Raw genomic sequence first — 22,918 nt, 5'->3', positions numbered from 1 at the left:
AGACAGCCGTTCTTCTTTCCTTGTATTGTGCGTGAAAGGCTATCTAAACTAAGACTTTGACATAGCCTCCTAGCGTTATTTCTAAGTTTCGATTCCGAGGCACTGCATTTTTTAAAATTACTGTTAACAGCTTCTGCGGCCTTGCTCATAAACACGCGTTTCGGAAGAACGGCGAACCCTCCTTCTTTATCGGCGGTTAGCAGTGACAGGTTTTTCTTCTGCAAGTAGGAAACGGTTTTCATAATAGGGAGTCTGTGCTTTTCGGTGCTGCAGCGCGTGACTAGGTCCACTCCGTCCGCGAGACAACGTTCCCCTTCCGCCGCTGGGGCTAGGCTGGAGACTTGCCTGACCATGGTCAGCATCTCTGGCGCTGTCCTCCTAGGTTCCGCAGCGAACTTGGGTCCATGGCTAAGGAAACGCTTGACCTCCCCTGGGATGCTCGCACCTCCCACGAGGTGGGCGGGATCCCCGTTCGTCTTCCTGCTTCGAGGCACGAGGGCGCCCAGGCTCGGAAGTACCTTCTGCCACATCCACTCTGTCGTGCTGCTGACCAGCGTCGCAGCTTCCCTCCACCTTGTCAGCATTCACATTTCTTACGAGCCACGCGGTCCCAACACGCCAGCACACGACATTTAACGCTCCCGCTCAGCGACCACGAGGCGCCCCGCATCCTAACTTTATCCTACGAGCGTCCCCCTTGACAAGCCACGATGCTGCGCCTTACGGCTGCGAAGTCCTAAGGAGAAGCATCTTCAAGCAACACGCCTGGACTTGTCGCAAGAGGCCAGACAGCGAGGCGCCGTTTCCTCCTCTCCCGGACGCCACCGCGCGCGACAAAATTTGAAGCGGTTGGCCGCGCGGTCGCTGGTTGGTCCTTTCGGACTGCCGTCGAGTGCTGCCTTTGGATTGGCCAGTTCTGAGGGGCCACCGTTCCTCAGGCTATAAAAGCCCCACCGCTGCAGCTTGGGAGAAGAGATGACCGAGAGGCGCCGACGATACGAGACGCGTCGGCGAGGCCCTCCCAACTCTGCAGATCCGCCGAACCTCCTACGTATCAATAATCCAGTTATCTCATTCTTGTATACTTAAGTCTTAAAATAAATCAGTTTCCTTTATTCGAAAAGAATCCGGCCACTTCTTGCTAACATGGCGCAGCCGACAGGATCTGCAGAGGCGTCACCCCTGAACGAAGACCGAGCCGACAACGTGGAGCCCAGCAGAACGCCGACGGTGAGCTTGGAGTCCCCGCTCATTCTGTCCCTTCTGGCATCGGCAGCACGCAACGCACTGGCCACCTTGAAGAAACGGCAACTGGTGGAAGAGCTCCGATGCCGAGGACTATCGTGCAGCGGCCGCAAGGACGACATCGTGACGCGGATCATGGACGACAACGCTCGCCGCCAAGCCGAGAGGGCGGAATTCGAAAGACTGCTGGCCGAGAGAGACCATCTGCGGAGGCTTCTTGCTCAACGACAAGTGCCACACGATACGAGTGACAGCACGGACCAGCAGCCACTGTCGACACGGGTCGGCAACGAAACGGGCTCCCTACGACACGACGGACCCCGCGCCCCTGCCACGGACACTACGGTGCAGCAGCCGGTGTCGCCGCAAGCGGGCCACGAAAAGGGCTCCCAACGACACGACGGACCCCGCGCCCCTGCCACGGACACTACGGTGCAGCAGCCGGTGTCGCCGCAAGCGGGCCACGAAAAGGGCTCCCAACGACACGACGGACCCCGCGCCCCTTCCACGGACACTACGGTGCAGCACACGGTGTCGCCGCAAGCGGGCCACGAAAAGGGCTCCCAACGACACGACGGACCCCGCGCCCCTGCCACGGACACTACGGTGCAGCACGCAGTGCCGCCGCAAGCGGGCCACGAAAAGGTCTCCCAACGAGACGACGGACCCCGCGCCCCTGCCACGGACACTACGGTGCAGCACGCGGTGCCGCCGCAAGCGGGCCACGAAAAGTGCTCCCAACGACACGACGGACCCCGCGCCCCTGCCACGGACACTACGGTGCAGCACACGGTGCCGCCGCAAGCGGGCCACGAAAAGGGCTCCCAACGACACGACGGACCCCGCGCCCTTGCCACGGACACTACGGTGCAGCAGCCGGTGTCACCGAGATCGAGCCAAGGAACGGGCTCCCTACGACACGACGGACCCCGCGGCCCAGCCACGGATATTACGGTGCAGCAGCCACTACCGACACGAGTTGGCCACGAGACGTGCCTCCAACGACACGGCGCACCTTTCGCATCTGCTACAGTTATTACTACAATGCAGAAGCCATTGCCAAGACGAACTGGCTCATCCATAAAGCCAGCACCGCGACGAAAGCGGGGCAGGATGCGGAACGATCCAACAAGCCCGACTCCCTGGACCAAGAAACGTTACGAACGAGACAAACACGGCAGTCCGCATAAGTCGTATCACGTCCCCAGGTGGAAACGACGACGCAGTGGTATCGGTGAGCATCACGGTACAAGCCCGACTCCCTGTACCAAGAAACGAAACGAACGAGACAAACACGGCACTTTGCACAAGTCGCATCGTCTCCCTAGATGGAAGCGAAGGCGTATTAGAACGGGCTGGACGCAAGCCACAAGGTACGCGGCGGAGAACGCCCAGCTCGCCCAAGAATTGCTGTCGACAACGTGCGCCTGAGGACAGGCGCAAATTTTGGAAAGGCCGTGTCAGCATTCACATTTCTTACCAGCCACGCGGTCCCAACACGCCAGCACACGACATTTAACGCTCCCGCTCAGCGACCACGAGGCGCCCCGCATCCTAACTTTATCCTACGAGCGTCCCCCTTGACAAGCCACGATGCTGCGCCTTACGGCTGCGGAGTCCTAAGGAGAAGCATCTTCAAGCAACACGCCTGGACTTGTCGCAAGAGGCCAGACAGCGAGGCGCCGTTTCCTCCTCTCCCGGACGCCACCGCGCGCGGCAAAATTTGAAGCGGTTGGCCGCGCGGTCGCTGGTTGGTCCTTTCGGACTTCCGTCGAGTGCTGCCTTTGGATTGGCCAGTTCTGAGGGGCCACCGTTCCTCAGGCTATAAAAGCCCCACCGCTGCAGCTTGGGAGAAGAGATGACCGAGAGGCGCCGACGATACGAGACGCGTCGGCGAGGCCCTCCCAACTCTGCAGATCCGCCGAACCTCCTACGTATCAATAATCCAGTTATCTCATTCTTGTATACTTAAGTCTTAAAATAAATCAGTTTCCTTTATTCGAAAAGAATCCGGCCACTTCTTGCTAACAACCTCCTTGCTGCTGCTGCTGGGGATGACGATGAAGCAAACGCCAAAAGCCGCAGGTGTTCCCTATGGAGGCTTGCCTGGTGCTGCCATTCCAACCACAAGATTTTGCACAGGCGGGAAGCGTGCCCTGCTGTGGGCTGGAAGCCACCGAACAGCTTCAGGAGTCCAGGGGGAAGAAACTTCCGTCGGATGCAGAAGCCGAGAATCCTTTCCTGGCAGGAGGATGCCGCGGCGACGTGCACAAGGTAGCTAGGGTCAGCTTGAAGATGGACAAGGCCCGTTGAACGAGAAATGAAATTGAATAATACAATCTGGCGGGCTAGTTGGTGGGAATCCATACGATTTCAGCAGCGCGAACACGGTTAGGAAAAGACAGAAGGCGGACAGGACAGAGCGCTGAATTATCAGCTTTATTTCAAGAATGCCCAAGGCCCCGCTCTTTAATACACACGCCACCGAAACGCCCACCTGGGGGATTTATCTAAGCACACCACAATCTGAGCGCGAACGAGTATATTATCACTTTTTCCCGGGTTATCAAGTATTCAACTAGCATGAGTGCTAACAAAGAAAAGACTAAAAACCAGTGAAAGACATGTAAAAAGCATGGAACAACAGGGCTGAGGGTGCATTAAGGTCTGAAGAAAACACAAGCAAAACTAAAAACACAGGAATGGCATTGCTACAACACGATGGGATAACAAAGCTCAGGAAGCGGAGGTTGTTAGGTGAAATGGCGAAACAACTGCTAAAAAAGGTTTAACCAAGGATGAACGCCATCAACTAACACGGCTAAAACGTCAGAAACCATGTAAAGGATGCCAGTAAAACCGGGTAAAATCAAATAAAACCAGAGAGAAAGGCGACTGCTTTTTCGGGCAGGGAGATTGAAGGAGTGCTACCACAACCTTCCCTGGACTTCCTGATGTAGGCAGCTTCAACCAACCATTTCGCGCGTCAACTGGTTTTTATGCTTTTTAGTACAGATGTTCTTTTGAAACGGGGAACACATTTTAATTTGCTATAACATCCCTGACAGTGGGCGGGTAGATTTCGTTGTGAGGAACCTGATAAATCGTTGCTCTGCTCCATTAAACTTTCGTTGAGGGATCTTCCGGTTTGGCCTATGTAGGCCTTGCCACAGGTCAACGGAATCCTATAAACAACACCCTCTTCACAAGCAACAAAGGGATTCCGGTGCCGAACAGCACAGCCTCTTCTCTTTTTTGTCTTATTGACTTTGTTGCAGAGGCTCGAGAGGCGCGACGGGGCGGAGAAAACAACTGTGGCACTGAAACTGAACTGTGGCACTGTGGCAACTGAAAAAACAAAAAGAAGAAAACTGTGACCATCTTTCCGATGCAGTTCCTACGCTGCGCATAACGTCGGGCGCTTGGCGAGTAGTGTGGCGTCAAGCGCCGTCGTAAGCACAGGGATGAGAGGCTTGGCTAGTTGACATCCGTCTTTCTAGCTACAAGTACAGCTTAGTTGTTGGAAGGCTAGAAGCGATGTGACGCTCTTGAATTTTTTTTGATAAAGATGTCTTGAATTATTGATATACCAGTTATAACCTTATCTTAAGGAACCGTTAATACTAAATAGAGATATTATTTGAATCATTAAGCAAAAGATAAAATACAATGACACAGGGAATACTGCTTGAAACAAGCGTGCTTTCGGATTCTGGAATAATGCGATGTTCGAGTACGCGTTGTTTAATGGTCGGGGCTCCATATTTTTCGATTGCCCTGTGAGTAACTGTTGCCCTGAAAGTAACCCAGCATGGCAAATCAAGACAACACTCCCTAGCATTAAAAGAAAAACAAACACCCCCATCCTGCACATAAATACTTTGCTCTTGAGCACATTTGTGGTTTATACAGTGCGCATCGCCACATCTACACTCATGGATGGCTGTCACATCCATCTCATCTGCGACTGGCGTCTGGATTCCGGTAACGCGCACCGCAGTTTCGGTGACACTCGGTCACCGCACCTCGACTACTGCTACCGAGATGGCTGCTCTGCGAGCAGCTTTTACTTGCATTCTGCAACAACCGCCAAAGCGTGGGCTACCTTCAGTGACTCTCGCGCAGCACTACAATCGATAAAGTCATCAGGAAGCATTCAGGAACAGATCGTCGATGACTTGAACAGATTACACACCGAGGCCTGTGAGCTACGTCACCGTGCTGAGCTTCAGTGGTTAACCGCTCACTGCGGCCTCGCAGGCAACGATCGTGCTGACAGTGCAGCGAGCTCGGCGCATGGCGACACCACCTTGCTCCTGATCATACCCTTTTCTCGCAGTGATGGCGCGAGAATTCTGGCAGCTAAATCCTGGCAGACGCAACGCTCTTTGCATGCGATCCGCAGCGTCAGTATAGACTCCTTCTTCGCATCGACCCCACTTGAAAATTCCACATGCCACGCAATTTAGATAGACGTGATCGTTATTTCTTGCACCGAATTTGTAAGGGCGTTGCCTTCACTAAATTGTATCTTTATAAAATTGGTGCATCAACTAGCCCTCTGTGCTTGATCTTCAGCGCTTGAGCTGCCGCTGCCAAATCTTTAATATCCATCGCAAGGCACTGTTAAGTGCTTTAGGACTTCGTCAGGACGACACCGTTCAGCTAGAGCATGTCCTTAGACCCTGGAGTGATGCGACTTCGGCTGCGCGAGGGGCAAGAGCTTTCTTAGTTTTTCTTGGGGACACGTGTTTAGTGGACATCCTTTGATAATCAAGTGTGTTTGTGAGTGCGTGAGTGAGTGTTGAGCATGCTTGATGCCACCTTTCTTTTTCCCCCTTTTCTGTCTTTTTCAACCTCTTTTTTCACCCTCATCTGGAGTAGTATGCTAGGCTCATAACCAGGCAGACCCCTCCTTTATTCATTAAAGTATCTCTCTCTCTCTCTGCATGCAACCGTTATACCTTTCATAAGAGTGGGGTGACGTGACCCATTGAGATTCAAGCAGTGACCACTAATGCCGCTCTTGGCCATCATACGGGGGCGCCAGCGCCGTTTTGTGCCCCTCGTAGTCTCCCATTATATGCCTATGAAGTAGTTTTAAAAAGATGCACAGAGAAGTGCAACAGAACGTTCTCTGATGCAAGGCGCATTTGGACCATGCGCGAGGTTAACCATGCGCACTAGTTCCAGTTTGTGTTGCTCAACAGCCATTCCGAGCAGATGCATGAAAGTTTGTTGTGTTCTTTTTTGATTCGAGGGACAAGATGCCACTAAGGATAGATTGCCACGTCGAGCTAACATAAAGCCGGTAAATAAATTCGGATTCAATATTTTTCTCTCACGTTATTCTGCTTTCGACTGCAACGTCCGAACGGCAGGTGTGACGTTGCAGACGAGTAGAGACAAGTATGTTTTCATGTCAGGTAAACAGAAATTGCCATTTGATAGCTGTTTATTAACTTCTCGACATTACGGCTTTTCACGAAGGCTTCAGTAAGAGTCAGAGGGAATTAAAACGAAAAGGCAGCGATGTTGTAGAGTTGTTTTATGCGTCACGTGGCCTCAACGCTGTTCTGGCTCGTCTGGGACGAGGCAACGGGCGAACGTAACTCCGGCGCCGACGGAGGCGCCTCTCGCGGCGAGCAGCGTACCGGAGACAGGATACGCTCGCCGTCGCACGCATTGGCAGGCAGCTCCGCATGCCATGTGATCGCCGCGGCTGGGCTGCGTGCTCTTTTTGCGAAGAATGTCGGGGTCAAATACGGATTGTTGCGTGGTCGGCTGCAACAGCACATATGGAAATTCACCCCGGACCCGCTTTTACAGTTTCCCAAGCAAGCCATACGAACTGCGCCGACGTGATCGCTGGATCGCGCTTGGTTTGGGTTTGGGTTGAAGTGCATTCAGTAAATACTTTCAGGTCATGAATGGCAGGTTACCATCATCTCTCAAGAAGAAAGCATATAACAGCTGTATCTTACTGGTACTCACCTTTGGGAAGAAATATGGAGACTAAGAAAAGAGTTCAACTTAAATTGAGAACCTTGCAGAGAGGTATGGAACGAAAACCTGCAGGTGTAACATTAAGAGGTGGGAAGCATGCTGAATGGGCCGCGGAACAAATGCGAGTTAATAACATACTAGTCAAAATCAAGAAGAAATGGTCAGGTCAATTAATCTGAAGGCAAGATAACATGGTCCATAAGGGTGACAGAGTGGATTCCAAGGGAAGGCAAGTGTAGCAGTGGGCAGACGACATTAGGAAGATTTCAGAGATCAAATGGATGAAGCTGGCATAGGACTGGGTTAATGGGAGTAATATGGGAGAGTCCTTTGCCCTGCAGTGGGGTAGTCAGGCTGGTGATTGTGATGTTGAAAAGATGTGAAGTGATAATCGCATGCAAGCTGTATTGTGCCGCTGACGGTTGGGAGTGGATTGGTCCTACAATTATTCCTTGTAAAATACTTTATTGCATGTTTGAACTATCTTTCATACATTGTCATTGTCCAACATTTGTGCACTCGTGTAGTGCTTTCAGATAATGCTCAAAATAAAAGCTTCTGAGTTTCGGCACTGCTGCTGCCGCGAACTCATCATTCCTTGCAACAGGAATTGTCACCGAGTCTGCATTGGAATACACAAAAAAAAATGACACATTTCAAGACCTAAGACATGCAGACACACTTGAATCTGTGTGTAGTACTGATGGTGTTTCTTCAGCTGCAGCTCTCTCTCGCCAACTAAATACTTAAGCAAAGTCTTCTCTGTTACTTTCTTCTGACGTCGACTAAATGGGCACTTTATTTCTAGAAGAATGACTTCCGCTTCATTATTTCTGGAAGGTAAATTTGTTTGTTACATAAGGGCAAATGTCTTCAGGCCATTTACCTGAATCCTGAATGTGGCATCAGGACTATATGCAGTCATGCCTCTTCAGGCCACTTACCTGAATATGCCATCAGGGCTACACGCCAGCCATGGCTCTTCAGGCTTCACAACAAGCCCGAACTGGGTAACCTTTACATTGTATTGACACTCAAACGCCACACACGCTCTTGGCTCCTTTGCCAGCCCATAGAGCACAGCAGGGCCCCTGAAGGGAGTCTCTGTTACAATTTTTTTTGCTCGTTCATAGAGCTGTGCATCACAACATGTAGGAATCCTGTGTGCCTGGAAAAGCAAGCATACGCACAAAAATCATCAGCTGCGGCTGAACACAGTTGATCCCCCATTAAAATCAAACGTGAACCAAAGGCACTTTTTACGTACTTTGTTAATCAGTTGTTTTTGTTCTTGATCCAAAAGATTTTTGTGAGCTCTCATTTCCTTACGTAATAAATTATTAGTTACTGTAAATAGATAAGCTTACAGTTTTACACAACCATTGCTCACATTCATACAGGTGTATCTGAAAAAATAAATTTTAGTAATGAATAAAATTGTGGACAAAGCACAAAACAAAGAATGAGGGATGCGACGCATCAATTTGCTTGCCAGTGTTTCGACAAGGGGAGATAAGTCCTGTTTCCAAAACATGGCAAGCAAGCTCAAGTTCCCCTCCATAGTTCACTAGGTTTCGGTCTGAGTCAAATTCCGTACTCCTTTCTTCTCGTCTGCAATGATATAGATAACGGCGAAATACCTTTGTTGCAGTGATTCTCGGGAATCTCTCATTTTTCTATTCGCTTCTGTCATGTAATGTCCGTGTCGACAAAGCAGCAACATCATCAGGTTGCAGAGATGCGTGCAGGTCTCTCTCCCAGTCTGAGAGCCTAGGTAGGTTGAAGTACAGAGAAAGTGGGAAGGCACCCCAAATTATTGCAGCTCTCTCAACATCAATGCTGCATGCTGTTAGAAGAGTTACCAAAGGGACGGATGCAGCGCTGCATGTGTAAAAAGACAAATGGGGAGGGGGGGGGGGGGGGCAGAGGTAGCAGTGTTATGTTAAAAGCGGAGGTATTGCATGGGGGGGGGGGGGTGTCGTTGTCACGCCGCTGCACCGCGTGCAGCTGGCCCTAGTGGCGCCTTTGGCAGCTGTTTTCTCTTGGATAACTAAAATGTACAGCTGAGGTAACGAAGATTACAAAAGAACGCAGCACAAACCTGTTCGGGAAGCAAACTGCTTCGAGAACTAATTAGCTGTCAGTGCGAGTTTTGACAACATAACTGTGGAACTTCCTCCGGTCCCTGTCCCACTGAAAAAGCTCTAGAGGCTGATCTGAGCAAAATGCGATAGGTGTGAAAGCCGATTCTTCAATAGTGCCGGCTTCTGCACGAAGCATATCTGTTAGCGGGCACTCGATGCCACCAAAAAACTGCAGCACATGTGTGACTGGAAAGCTTTGGGCACGCACTGAAAAATTATAAAAAAAGAACAGCATCAGGAGCGTTTGCAGAGGATTATGTTATTACTTGATGCCTCTGGTAAAGCTTCAACGTTTTATTACAGGGATAAACAAAGCTCCAAAAACCCACCTCTCTCCTTTTTGGGTGCGCCAACTGTCGAATGCTTGGGGTACACTTTTTTGCCGATGGAACGCGCCAGGATCTCGCCGCGCTGGTCCTCGATTCTCCCGTAGTGTTTTGTACGAACAGCGCGACAGCCGCCGCATGCTTACACTTCCCCTCGACACCGGCACGACAGTCGCAACGTGCTGCGATGATTCTCCTGCTGTTGTCTATCTGAAATAACAATGAGAGATGCGAGCCAGAAAAATACAAGCGATGAACAAACGTAGCTTACCTCGATCTCCACGCTCTTCGGCGGCGCGTTGATTTTAGTCTGTGCCATGCAGTTCCCCCTTATTTCGGAGCCGCTTGAAAGCACGAGCTCTTTCACGTTGTGCACGTGACCGGCTTCAAGCAAAAGCTTGCCCTTTTTCAAGTTCGCTCCTCGGAAGAAGGAATTCAAATCGTCCAAATCACGAAATGCCGCCGATATAACTATCGGCACGCTTTCCACCGCCATTCTACCAGCCTCGCGCAAGGCTGCCATGCCGTCTGCTACGGCGGAGCAATCCTGCGATATGTTCCCCGCCTGCCCGCTAGATGGCGCTGGTTTGTTCAGCGATCGTGGCGGCTCCTGACGACTGCCCGTTGCCTAAAATTGCTTTTTAAGTTATTTATTTGTCGCAGGAAAATTCCGCGTGGTGACCTATGTAAACCAATATCTCAAACATCATTTGAAATAAGAAAACGCATAAAAAAGTTTGGTATATCTGCTCCTAGGTTTCACATAAAGCTATTGAGTCATGGTTACCTGAGAGCAGCGATTCATTATCTATATGGCATTCCATAAAATAGTTCTTGTTGCAACTTTCTTGTTCAGCACCATGTGTGTGCATGTTCTCGACCCTTTTTTTGAGAAAAGAAAACTGCATAGATTACTTTTCCATACAGTCCTTAAACAGGCTCTGCAGTCAAACGAAGGGCTGTGTTCTACGCTGTTCCTGAGAACGTCGTACGTTTAGCGAAGAAGCGCCGCTGTCGAGCGCATAGCCCCGTACCAGGACAGCTCCTTTGAATGCCAAATGGGCCCGAATTCGCTCACAAATCGGTCAGCATGATGTCCGCTTTTATTTTTATTTTTTTCGCATTTGAGTGTGCAAAGTTCGTGGTGCACGACACAATTACTTTTACAGGATGCGTTAAATATTAGCTAAGTGAAGTCTTTTAGCTCGCTTTCAGGACTGGGTATTTTAGCAAGGAAGAATGCGTGCACACTTCCCAATATTTTCGCTATTTAGCACTGCACAAATTTACCACTGAATGGGCACGCGCACGAGGGGAAACTGCGCATGCTGCCTAAGATGTGCTTCAAGTGTTCTGCGGCGTTTGGATGTCAGTGTAGGCATTGGCAAATGCAAGGTCCAAAACTCTGCCCAGTTGTCGCATCCGTAGTCACCTATAATCGGATATGACGTAGTGGTCAATCTCATGTTACAGAAGCATCTTCCAGTCACCTGCGATATCATGCTACGGGATTAGTCGCGACGTCATGAGAGGCAGTCGTCGCTATTGGCTGGAGGGCCCCTTCTAAAGTGCATTCTGGCCAGTGTTTTTGATTTCTATCCGACTGTAGCTATGAAAAGGGGGGGAAATCCGACTGTGCGGCCTGCCCGTGGCCCCCCCTGCCACCGGATACGGGCTGGTGTAGTTTCGGCTACTAAGCTTTGTTCCGGTGCAACGCACAGCGGTGGGTGGATCCGCCGGAATCCACTCTTGGGGTTGCGAATCCCCAGGAAAGGTGCAGCAGACTTTCCGCGACATTGTGAGCGTGTCGCGCCCACGATGCCCTATGCCTGTGTGGGAGGGCAGGTCCGAGAAGGGAGACGGACTGGGCACGTGGAATCCGGCTTAAAAGCAGAACTGGTGACTAGAACGGCTGTTTGCTTTTGGCGTGGTCGACGCGGTAGACGCGGTCGGGACTTTGTCGTTTTGCCGTGGTGCTGGCGCTGCGGTAGACGCGGTTCCGACTTAGCTGTTTTGCCGATCGACGAGATCGCCCGGGCAGACGCGGTCGTTCCAAAATTCGCAAAATTGAAAGTCACGGTTCCCTCTCGGTACGAGGGCGTACCACCCAGCCGCGGACGCGTTGGTTTCCGATCACGAAGAGCTCGGTGCCTCGCGGGGGCATGCGGCTGGGCGATCCAAGCTTGGGTTTTGGGGAAGCTGCCCTTGGCCTGAAAGCACGAAAAGAGATGGAGTAAGTAGCAGCAAACTCCAAGGCCAGTAAGCTCCGAAACGCGGGAAAGCCTGGCGGCTGTCTGAGTAACGGTTAGTAGACTGGTGAAATCGCAGAGGGCATCAATGCCCTGGTCAGGCACGTGCATATATACCTTGTGGTAGCACGTGATGTCGCTGCGGACATCAATCGAGACCTCAACCATAAGAGTGGAGAATGGCTTGAGGCTTCACATACTATGCCAGGGCGATCGCTAGGGTTCCCGATCGCCGCGAAAACCGTGAAAGGATGGCTGCAGCGTGTGCGAGTACTGCAGGAGTAAGAGCCGAAGTACCGAACGAGTGCTGCGAAATATCCGTCTCATAGTACTGTGGGAGGGTCGGGGTGGCGGAACCTGGCTTGGGGGAGGGGATCCTAGTCGAGCCCCTGTTAGGATTTTCCCTGTCTCGGACGGTCGGAGATCGCCGGCAAAACGTTCTCTGTGGTGTGGGAGTACGTCCAACGCCGAGGGCCCACAATTGGTGCACTGAGTGCTCGCCCTTCAAGGAGGCCTGAAAAGGAACTCAGGATCAAATCAAGCCAAATCTGGTCAAAATACCTGCTGTCCCCAATCCCACCTAATTCCCACAACCCAAACCAATTTCCAATTTCCCATTTCCAAACGCCCATCCCATCCCTCTACGTCCCAGGGGAGATCAGGGGAGTCTCCCCGGGCCCGCTTCCTCGGCGGTGGGTCGCTGAAGTAGAGATTTTCCCCATTGATTTCTTTCCACCTTCGGGTGGCAAAATCACAATTGCCCTCGGGCCAAATCTTTTATTTTGCTATTGGGCTTATACCCGCGATACATTAGTGGTGCGGGAGAGGCAAATTTTCTTATTCATTTTTGTCGCCTCAACTACCATTTGTAGCTATGAAAAAAGCCCGTTATACCTAGTGGCACGGGCCGGGCCATATTATTTTTATGTCCTTTTCACAAGCCCCAACATATTTTTTGTAGCTATGAAAAGAAAAATGATAGGTGTAACGCTTAAGAGATCGGAAGCGGACGGAGTGGGTGAGGCAACAAACCCGGCTTAATGACATACTAGTCGAAATCAAGAGGAAGAAATGGGCTTGGACAGGGCATCTAATTCGAAAGCAAGATAAATGCTAGTTCTTAAGGTTAACGGCGTGGATTCCAAGAGAATGGGAGCGTAGCGGGGGGTGGTGACAGTTAGGTGGGCGGATGATATTAAGAAGTTTGTGGGGATAGGGTGGCCGAAACTCGCAAAGGGCGGGGTTAATTGGAGAGACATGGGAGAGGCGTTTGCCCTGCAGTTCGAAATGAGGCAAAGCTGGAAACCGAAAATAGGTAAAATTTTGTTGTAATAAAAAGCTCCTCCATAGATCTTACTTTTGCAAAAGCTTTAGAAACAAAAGGTTCCCAGGACTGCCCTAAAACCTCCGCGGAAATCCTATGTCACATCAAAAATTACCCGGATCGTGCTGATGTCGGGATCAAAAACCGCCAAGCCCTCTCGTGATACCCTTCTTTGTGTCATATGCGGTGCTGTTTCGAACATCGCTTCATTTATTCCTTCTCCAGCGCTGCTGTCTCCCCGACTGCGAAGGATAAGAAGAGATCGGCGAAAGGTCTGAACCCAGAGCAAGACGGTAGCAAAGGGGTGATTAAACGCGTCGCCGGTGAGGAAGGACCAGCCTCTCCTACAGCTACCACTAAAGCGCGTAGTTTTTCTAGTTGGCACTGCCTTTCTCAAATCATTAGCACAAGCGAAACAGCATATGTAGACAGGAAACAATACTAGCCGTTCTCCTCTCGTTTTGCGTTGTGTACGCGCCTACCATTTTGCTACAGGTAATGAATTTAGGATGCTACTGTGAAGTATTATATTCTGTAGTCCAAAATATTTTAGCTTTACTTTCCCGCTGCCGAATTTTGAACATTAGAAAAGAAAGTTGGCACATCAGTGCTTGCTACAGAAGCCTGATATTCGTATATACTTGTTTGTGTTGAGCACAGCAGTGCCCGCGATTACACGCAATGAATATTTTGATTATTTTTCTGCTGTATTCGCAGTACAAAGATTTTAAAACATTTTTTTAAACAGAGCTTGAACAAAACTGTAGAAAAAGTTTTCGGCACGAGACTTGCTTACCTTCAGAGTTTCACACTGAAGTGAGTGAAATCTAATGTGCACATTACTGTACTCACAAAATTATTTGCTTAATTGTTTATTACATTGAAGTGTAGAGTTGGTCTAATTAACATGTAAATCATAATATATAACAGCTTGCATAGCGCAAAGGTTTCTGCGGCTAACGAAATTTGGGCTGATTTTAGGTGGATTTGGCTAATTGAAAAAAAAAACTGCTCAAGTGGCCTCATACCTCTGAAGTTCGTCGTGCTGTGGCGGTTACCAATACGTGTGGTTGATGTGGGCCACTAAGCAGCCATAGCGTTGGGCGAAGTGCAACAGGAGGAGCGGCCCTTTCTCTTCCGGGTGTAGCGTATGCAGGGTGATAGGAACTTGTATGGAAGGTAGTCCTGTGGCAGAGTGGTGCGTGAGCAGGTCTTTTCGGTGTAAGCGCTGTGTGCCAGACAATGGGGTAGGCAGTGGTGCAGTAAACTGTCATTGTAGAGATCACAATGTAGTTCACAATGTAGGCAAAACTCTAGAGGCCCGTGTACTGTTCGATGTCAGTGCACGTTAAAGAACCCCAGGTGGTCGAAATTTCTGGAGCCCTTCACTTCGGCGCCCCTCATAGCCTGAGTCGTTTTCGGACGGTAAAAGCCCCATAAAAAAACTCTTTCCTTCTTTCTTTCTTCGTGCCTTTCCTTCTCTTTTTCCTCTATTTTTTTTCTGAGAAAAAGTCATGATGCTTGCCAGGCATTTTATTCTAGGAAGATCCCAAAAATCCCTTCATTGTCCTCTTCCCCATGACAGCTGCGTGAATGAAATATGGCGATGTTTTTCTGACTACAGGCGCCGCTCCCATTACACAGAGGAAATATTGTCACGAATATTACTCGGCATACCGTTAGATACAAAAGAACTGTTCCAGTCTGCCGAGCGGTCACCAGCAAGCAGGCGAAGCACTTCTTCTTCCTCGCCACAAGCGAGATGGCGGAGCACTTCTTCTTCGTCCACTTCTAAGCTGTATTATTGCCCCCTCCTCTGCAGCATCGCCTCGATGCGGGCCGCTTTCATAGAGGGGAAAATGGGTTGTACACGGAACGTTAAACACAGCCATCACGACACAGCACCGGCGGCACTCAGCGTCAAGTACACTCAGCAGGACGGTCGTGGTACGGCTTCATACGAACGACGTGCACAACATCTGGATGCGGTGGTCTGCGCGATGGGCGGCCTGGGGTTGCCGGTGAAACTTCGTACGTCACGTCGCTAATGCGGCGGAGAACTCGGTAAGGTCCGAAGTATCGGCGCAGTAATTTTTCGGACAACCCACGGCGACGAACTGGTGTCCAAACCCACACATGGTCGCCTGGTTCGTACGTAACAAATCGCCGTCCGAGATTGTAGCGGTCAGCGTCGATGTGCTGTTGACGGTGTATTCGCTGCCTGGCCAGTTGACGTGCTTCTTCAGCCCGCTGAACGAAAGTGCCGACGTCAAGATCTGGCTCTAGGTCACACTGAGGGTCGACGGGCAACATGGCATCCAAAGAAGTAATAACTAGACGACCGAAGACAAGCTGGAAGGGCGTGAGCCGCGTTGTCTCCTGCAGGGCCGTATTGTAAGCGAACGTTACGTATAGGAGAATTTGGTCCCATGTTTTATGCTCCACATCCACATACATGGTCTGTTCTGAAAGTAGTAGGACTCATTTTTTTAAACAAAATTTATTCAAGAGAATAGTACAAACGATTACAATTTTTCAAGGTAGCACCCTTCCGTACCTACACGCTGCTGCCAATGAGTTTTACAGTTTTCGTAAGCCTCCAGGAACGCCTGGACCGGAATTCTGTTTAGCTCCCTCGTCACGGCCTGTTGAACCATTTCTACCGATCCGTGATGTTTCCCCTTGAGCGTCGATTTTACTCTCGGGAATAGAAAAAAGTCTGGCGGGGCCAAGTCGAGACTGTAGGGGGGCTGAGGCAGCGTTGCCGCCTTGTGCTGGGCAAAAAATCGGGGTCCTCATTCAGATGAAGAAGATCCTACCGGTTGGCCTTTTCCTCCTTTGACAACACTCACGGCACCAACTTCGCGCACGCTTTCCTCATGGATAAGTTTTCTGTCACGATCTCAAAAACTTGGGTTTGAGGAATGCTCAAGTCATCAGCAATAATTCTGATACTCATTCTACAATCATTGTTAAGTAAATGTTTCACTCGCTACACATTTTCGTTGATCTTGCTGGTGGAAGGGCGTCTAGAGCGGTCGTCTTCCTCCACTCTTTCCTTACCTTCTCGGAACAGCTTGTGCCACTCAAAAAACACCTGGTCTACCCATGGAAGCGTCACCGTAGGCCTCCTTAATCATGTTGTGAGTCTCTTTGCCCATTTTACCAAGATTTACTCAAAATTTGATCGCGTATCGCTGATCCAGTAAACGCTCGATGATTCTGCGTGATGAGACATTTCGACAAGGGTTCACAGTACAAGCGACCTGCTCTCTTCAACGGCCGAGAGCCGACTGCCGATTTCCCCAGCGTTCCCAATATCCCCCTTCAACGATCCTGCACGCGCAGATCACCTCTCGTCCGCCCGTTCGCCCAGGAAAAAACCAGTCCTACTACTTTCAGAACAGACAATGTACATGGAGAGCATGTCGGCCAAGGTTCTGTTAAGGCGCTCCACCAAACCATTTGTCTGTGGGTGGTACGCTGTTGTACGCCTATGGCTGGTGTGGGTCAGATCTAGGACTGCCTGAGTCAAGCGGGCCGTGAAAGCAGCTCTACGGTCAGTAATGATAACCGCCGGAGCCCCATGACGCAGCACGATGTTGTGTACAAAAAACGTAGCTACTTCGACAGCAGTTCCGTTTGCAAGCGCCGTTGTCTCAGCGTACCGCGTCAAATAATCCGTCGCGACAGCAATCCATCCTTTTCCAGTGGATGACTTCGGGAAGGGGCCGAGTAGGTCCATTCCCACTTGTTTGAAAGGCGTCTTCGGAGGCGCTATGGGATGGAGAAATCCTGCCGGTTTGAAGGGAGGAGACTAACGGCGCTGGCAGTCGCGACAGGTTTTGACGTATGTTCGCACTGATGGAAGTAATCTGGGCCAGTAGTACCTCTGCCGAATCCTCGCTAAGGTACGACTGACCCCCAGGTGGCCGGCAGATGGTTCGTCGTGGCAAGCGCTCAAGATATAAGGTCGCAACTGGGACGGAACTATGAGCAGAAATGTTGCGGTGTTGCTCTCAAAGTTGCGCTTGTAGAGGACGCCGTTCTGCAGAGTGAAAGATTTGAGCCCACGAAGAAAAACACGAGGAACGCGGGGACCATCGCAGCCTTCCAGGTACGCGATGAGCGGCGCTAACTCTGGGTCCTCCCTTTGAAGCTGCGCCATATCGGTTGCGCTAACAGCACCAAGGAAAGAGAAGTCTTCAGTGATTTCCGGGGAAGCCAGGTCCACAGGCGCGCGTGATAAACAATCCGCATCTTGGTGCTTCCGCCCCGACTTATTGTACACGACCGTTACGTCGTACTCCTGCAAACGGAGGCTCCACCTTGCCAACCTCCCAGATGGATCTTTTAGGCTGGCCAGCCAGCATAACGAGTGGTGATCGCTGACAACGCGAAAGGGTCTTCCGTATAGGTATGGGCGGAATTTACTGATAGCCCAGACTACCGCAAGACATTCTTTCTCAGTCGTTGAATAGTTGCATTCCGAGCGTGAAAGTGTACGGCTTGCGTAAGCGATGACTCGTTCGGCGCCATCCTGCCACTGTACCAGGACCGCCCCAAGGCCTACGTTGCTAGCATCAGTGTGTATGTCGGTTGCTGCGGCGTCATCGAAATGGGCGAGTATCGGTGGACGTTGCAGGCGGTGGCGGAGCTCCACGAAAGCATCCTCTTGGTCGCTTCCCCACAAGAAGGGTGTGTCGTCTCTGGTCAGCACTGTTAAGGATTCAGCTATTCTGGAGAAATCTTGGGCGAATCGTCGATATTAAGAGCACAGGCCCAAAAATGTCGAAGAGTCTTTTTGTCAGTGGGACGCGGGAAACTGGAGACAGCAGCGGTCTTGTCGGGATCTGGGAGAACACCGCGCGCGCTGAGAACATGGCCGAGGAAACGAAGCTCCTCAAAACCGAAATAGCATTTCTCAGGCTTGATAGTAAGTTGCGCACATTGGAGCGCCCGGAGCACTGTGCGCAGCCGCTCCAAGTGTTGCTCGAAGGTGGGCGAGAAAATGACGACATCGTCCAGGTATACGAGGCATGTCTGCCACTTGAGCCCAGACAAGAGTGTCCATCATGCGCTGGAAAGTAGCCGGCGCTGAGCACATTCCAAACGGGAGCACCTGAAATTCGTATAGACCATCAGGCGTCACAAAAGCAGTTTTCTCGCGGTCTCGCTCGTCCACCTCTATCTGCCAGTAGCCGCTTTTGAGATCTAAGGAGGAAAAGAACCTGGCATCACGTAGTCTGTCAAGTGCATCATCAATCCAGGGGAGCGGGTAAACGTCCTTTTTGGTCACGTTGTTCAGTTTGCGGTAATCGACACAAAATCTCAAGGTGTTGTCTTTCTTTTTCACGAGGACAACCGATGCTGCCCATGGGCTTGTCGACGGCTGAATGACATCGTCGGCGAGCATTTCGTCCACTTGCCTTTTAATGGCTTCGCGTTCCGTCGAAGAAACGCGGTATGGGCGCTGGCATACGGGTGGTGTAGTCTCGTCGGTGATGATGCGATGTTTTGCGACAGGCGTACGACCGACCCTGGAGCTTGTGGCAGAACACCCCGCGAAGTCGGTTACAAGCGCCGAGAGGAGAGCCTTCTGCTCAGGCACCAAATCCGGGTTGATTCTGACGGACGGAAGGACAGGACATGGTGGAGCCTGGTCTTGAGGGCTTGTCTCCAGGGCGCATACTTGAGGCACCACGGCGAAGTCATGCAGGAAGGTGACAGCCGTGCCCTTGGCGAGGTGCTGCAAATCGTTGGCAAAATTTGTAAGGAGCACACTAGCACAACCGTCTTGTAATTGAACGAGCCTGCGAGCGACGGCTACTCCCTTATCGAGCAGCAGGGGTACGTGGCTATCAGCGACACCTTCGTAGTCGTGGAATAAATCATTCCTTACGAGAACTAGCACACTGGACCGGGGTGGCACCATTACGTCGTCGTCAGCAAGTCGCAGAGGAGTGAAGCGTGAGTCGTCTGTGTCAGTGCGCGCCACGGCCCATTTAGTCGAGAACGTGACCCGTGCTTCGTGCAGGTCAATCACAGCATCGTTCGTGTGGAGAAAGTTGAGACCGAGGATCGAGTCTCTCGAACATTCACGGAGGACTACAAATTCGCCGACGTACACAATACCACGGATATCGACACGAGCTGTGCACCTGCCGGCGGGGATAATCAGGTGGCCCCCAGCAGTGCGAATGCTAGGCCCCGACCACCCCATCAATACTTTCTTCAGTTCTAAGGCAAGGGCCAGGCACATGACAGAATAGTCGACACCAGTATCCAGCAAAGCGGTCACGCCGATTCCGTCAATTTTGACGCACAAATCGGAAATAGCGCGTCGGATGCTGTCGCTACTCGCTCCCGGAGAAACATCGTCGCGTGGTAGTGGCGCAGGAGGATCTTCACAAGTCCCGGCATCAGCGGCCTTGCCTCCAGAGGCCGCTGGAATCAGTTTTCCCGGCGTGGACTGGGAGAACGGCGTCTGGTGTAGCCTGCGGCTTGACGGGGGCTTGGAGAACGGTAGCGTCTCGGCGACGGTGATCGAGCCTCCTGGTGGCCTGACGTGATGTGGTTCTGGCGCGACGAGAGATGGAATGCTATCTCCTGCGGTCGTTCCCCGTTCTGAGGGCACGGGTCGTCCGGCGCGAAACCACGCAGGCCCACGCGGCGGTATGGGCACGCCCTGTAGAGGTGACCCGCCTCGCCACAGTGATAGCAGAGGGGCCGACGATCCGGGGCACGCCACACTTCACTCTTTCGCGGTCGCTGGTAGGCTGGCGGAGCGTCACCACGAGGGGAGCTCGACGAGAGCACTGCTGGAGTCGCGGCAGTGACGTCGTACCCAGGGGCCTGGCGCAGGACGGACGCATACGTGGGCCTTACATCGTGCTGGCGAGGAACCTCGGAAATCTGGTGCTGTTGTGCTGCCAGGCGCACCTCGTCCCGGACGACTTCGCTCAGTGGCGTGAAAGATGGCGTCTCGGATGGCGTACGGAAGGCCTGCAGTTCCTCTCTGACGACAGATCGGACCAGCTCGCGTAGAAAGGCCGCGTCGATACCGGGAGGCATGGAGATGGGATCAGACCCGAAGGTGTTGACGTCGCGATTGTACTGGCGGGCTCGCTGTTCCAGCGTCTTCTCCATAGTGGCCGCCTCGGTGAGGAACTCTGCCACAGTGCTTGGTGGGCTGCGCATGAGTCCTGCGAAGAGCTCTTGCTTGACACCCCGCATAAGGTGGCGAAGCTTCTTGTCTTCCGTCATGTTGGGATCCGCGCACTTAAAAAGGCGGGTCATGGCCTCGTAGTACATGCGTACACTCTCGTTGTGGCGCTGGTTGCGCGAGTGTAACGCAGCTTCTGCTCGCTCTCGACGATCTGCATTCGGAAAAGTGGCTTTTAGATTGCGGCAGAAAGCTTCCCAGGATGTAAACGAAGCTTCATGGTTTTCGAACCATGTTCGAGCTGACTCTTCAAGCGCAAAATAGACATTGTGGAGCTTACGGTTGTCACTCCAGCCGTTGTAACGGGCAACACGTTCGAAGATCTCGAGCCAATCCTCGGCGCCCTCGAACACGTCGCCATGAAACGACGGGGGTGTTCGGGGCTGATGACAGAGGATGTGCGCCGGGAGCGTGGTTTCAGTTGCCATGGCGGCTGGTGCCTCCGAAGACCGGGGTTGCGCCGCCCTGGTTGCAGCCGGAAGGAGTCCAAATTCAGGGGACGCTCCACGGAGGCGGCGGCCGCGGCGCTGGTGAACTGGGGGGGGGGGGGGGGGGGAATCCGTATTGGTCGGTAGCCTACGCGGGTCTGGAAGCGTACCCAGCACCTCCACCAGATTTGTCACGAATATTACACGGCACACCGTTAGATACAAAAGAACTGTTCCACTCTGCCGAGCGGTCACCAGCAAGCAGGCGAAGCACTTCTTCTTCCTCGTCACAAGCGAGATGGCGGAGCACTTCTTCTTCGTCCACTTCTAAGCTGTATCAATATTATTACTTATAAATATATAAGTGACGATTATAAAGGCATTATATGCATCAGAAAAATTCTCGATGTCTTCAGGCGCCCACCACGATTTCGCAAGCTTGTAATTTGGGTTTTATCGTTCTTGCGGTTTCTTATCCTTTCTTCTGTCTTGATTTGAGTATCGTAACTCTTGATTTATTCCACTCTGGCGTAATAGTGCACCGCGTGTATCGCTATCAGTTTCTCAGGGTGTAAAGTGTGCCGCTGACAATTTTGCCAAACTAGGAGTCGTGTCGCAAGCGGGTTGCTACAAACAGGGCCTGCCATTTCCTCACTGTTCCTTGGCCCATATTTACGACATTAAAAGAGGGAAAACTTTGGGCAAGGCAAGGCGACTTGGAAGAATATATTCTGATAATGGGGTATTTACGCGTTATAACGTTTTAAAAGCAACTTAATAAGCAAGAACTTTTCTCTCTGCTCCGTAAATTTGCCCTACCAACAAGTAATTAGCCCAAAATGAGACGAAGCACTTAAAAACTCACCGGGACCTAAGAGTGTAGGTCCTCTTCCCTGGTAACAAAGTGCACTATTGCAGTTAGAAGCAAATAATTAATTACCATGCTAATCAGCAACACCCCCCCCCCCAAAAAAAAAAAAATGATCGCTGGGCCACCAACAGTCAGATCCAGATTGCGCACGAACATTGAAGATGTTAAAATCCACGCTAAGCTCGGTGAAAAATCTTCGAGGACAGGTTTCTACCCTCGGGCAAGAGTGACTATCCGCAAAACATAGCGGTTAAAAGCACGCAGTCACCTTCCGCTCAAGGTGACTGCGCGCCATCTGAAGATATCTACGTGCTATTGGCTCTTCCTATAAAAAGCAAATTATTGGAGACACATCAAAACACATAAGCACGAAGCGCTATAGACATCAGACCGGGGCAGCAAAGAAACCCTAAATGAAGTCTCCGAAGCGGGTTATTAACCACACAAATTTTTTTATGAACGCGACTGTTCTTTTCTAGGAATTCTAGAGGCCCGTGTACTGTGCGATGTCAGTGCACGTTAAAGAACCCCAGGTGGTCGAAATTTCCGGAGCCCTCCACTACGGCGTCTCTCATAGCCTCAGTCGCTTTGGGACGTTAAACCCCATAAACCATAAACCATAAACCATGTTCTTTTCTCCATACCGCTTCATAAGCTCGACAAGTTAAATCCAGCTCTATCCATAAACTCAAAACCGCTAGTATTTTCAGAGATACACGTGTGGAAAGAAAACTGGAAACACTTCAGGTACTCTGTAACATTGATGTGACAATGCTGCTCAGCGTGGAACGGATTAAGAAGGGATCTTTATAGTGACGGGGAAAGATCAAATGCGGATTCACCAATGCGCGCATGGTAAGGTGGCTCGCGTTTCACTGGTACTACTGGTATTCAGCGTCTGCTGCGCTGCTCACTTCAAAGGAGGGAATCAAGATCGTTTGAGGAAATAGGAATCAGACATGGACCGGATTAGGGCACAGAGGCATCCAAATACGAGATGGCAAGGACTAGGGGACATATATCTTCGGAAGAAGAAGCAGCCAGCGGAAGTAGCTGAGGAGATACATAAGTGGAGGACTCTCATGGGAAATAAGGACCCC

General features: G+C 51.2%; 1 protein-coding gene across 10 annotated transcripts in view; it reads right to left on the bottom strand.

The window, feature by feature from the left end:
* Positions 1–8,637: 8,637 nt before the first annotated feature.
* The window catches only part of LOC149326365 (uncharacterized), a 47,536-nt gene continuing 33,255 nt past the window's right edge, over positions 8,638–22,918 (bottom strand). The window contains exons 2-5 of one of the 10 annotated variants that reach the window (XM_089563020.1): positions 19,197–21,054; positions 9,725–19,043; positions 8,892–9,021; positions 8,638–8,657 (exon numbers count right to left, since the gene is read on the bottom strand). In XM_089563020.1, coding sequence (XP_089419146.1) covers positions 19,748–20,947 — 1,200 coding nt within the window. In that variant the 5' untranslated portion in view covers positions 20,948–21,054 and the 3' untranslated portion in view covers positions 8,638–8,657; positions 8,892–9,021; positions 9,725–19,043; positions 19,197–19,747. Of the gene's footprint in view, positions 8,658–8,891; positions 9,022–9,724; positions 21,055–22,918 lie in introns of those variants that run through there. The other 9 variants (XM_089563021.1, XM_089563014.1, XM_089563013.1 and 6 more) reach the window with 9 other exon arrangements.

The sequence above is a fragment of the Amblyomma mixtum genome, chromosome 10 (genome assembly GCF_055824585.1).
Source record: "Amblyomma mixtum isolate Tamu chromosome 10, ASM5582458v1, whole genome shotgun sequence".
NCBI lineage: Eukaryota > Metazoa > Arthropoda > Arachnida > Ixodida > Ixodidae > Amblyomma > Amblyomma mixtum.
This window is presented reverse-complemented; position numbering and strand designations above follow the sequence as displayed.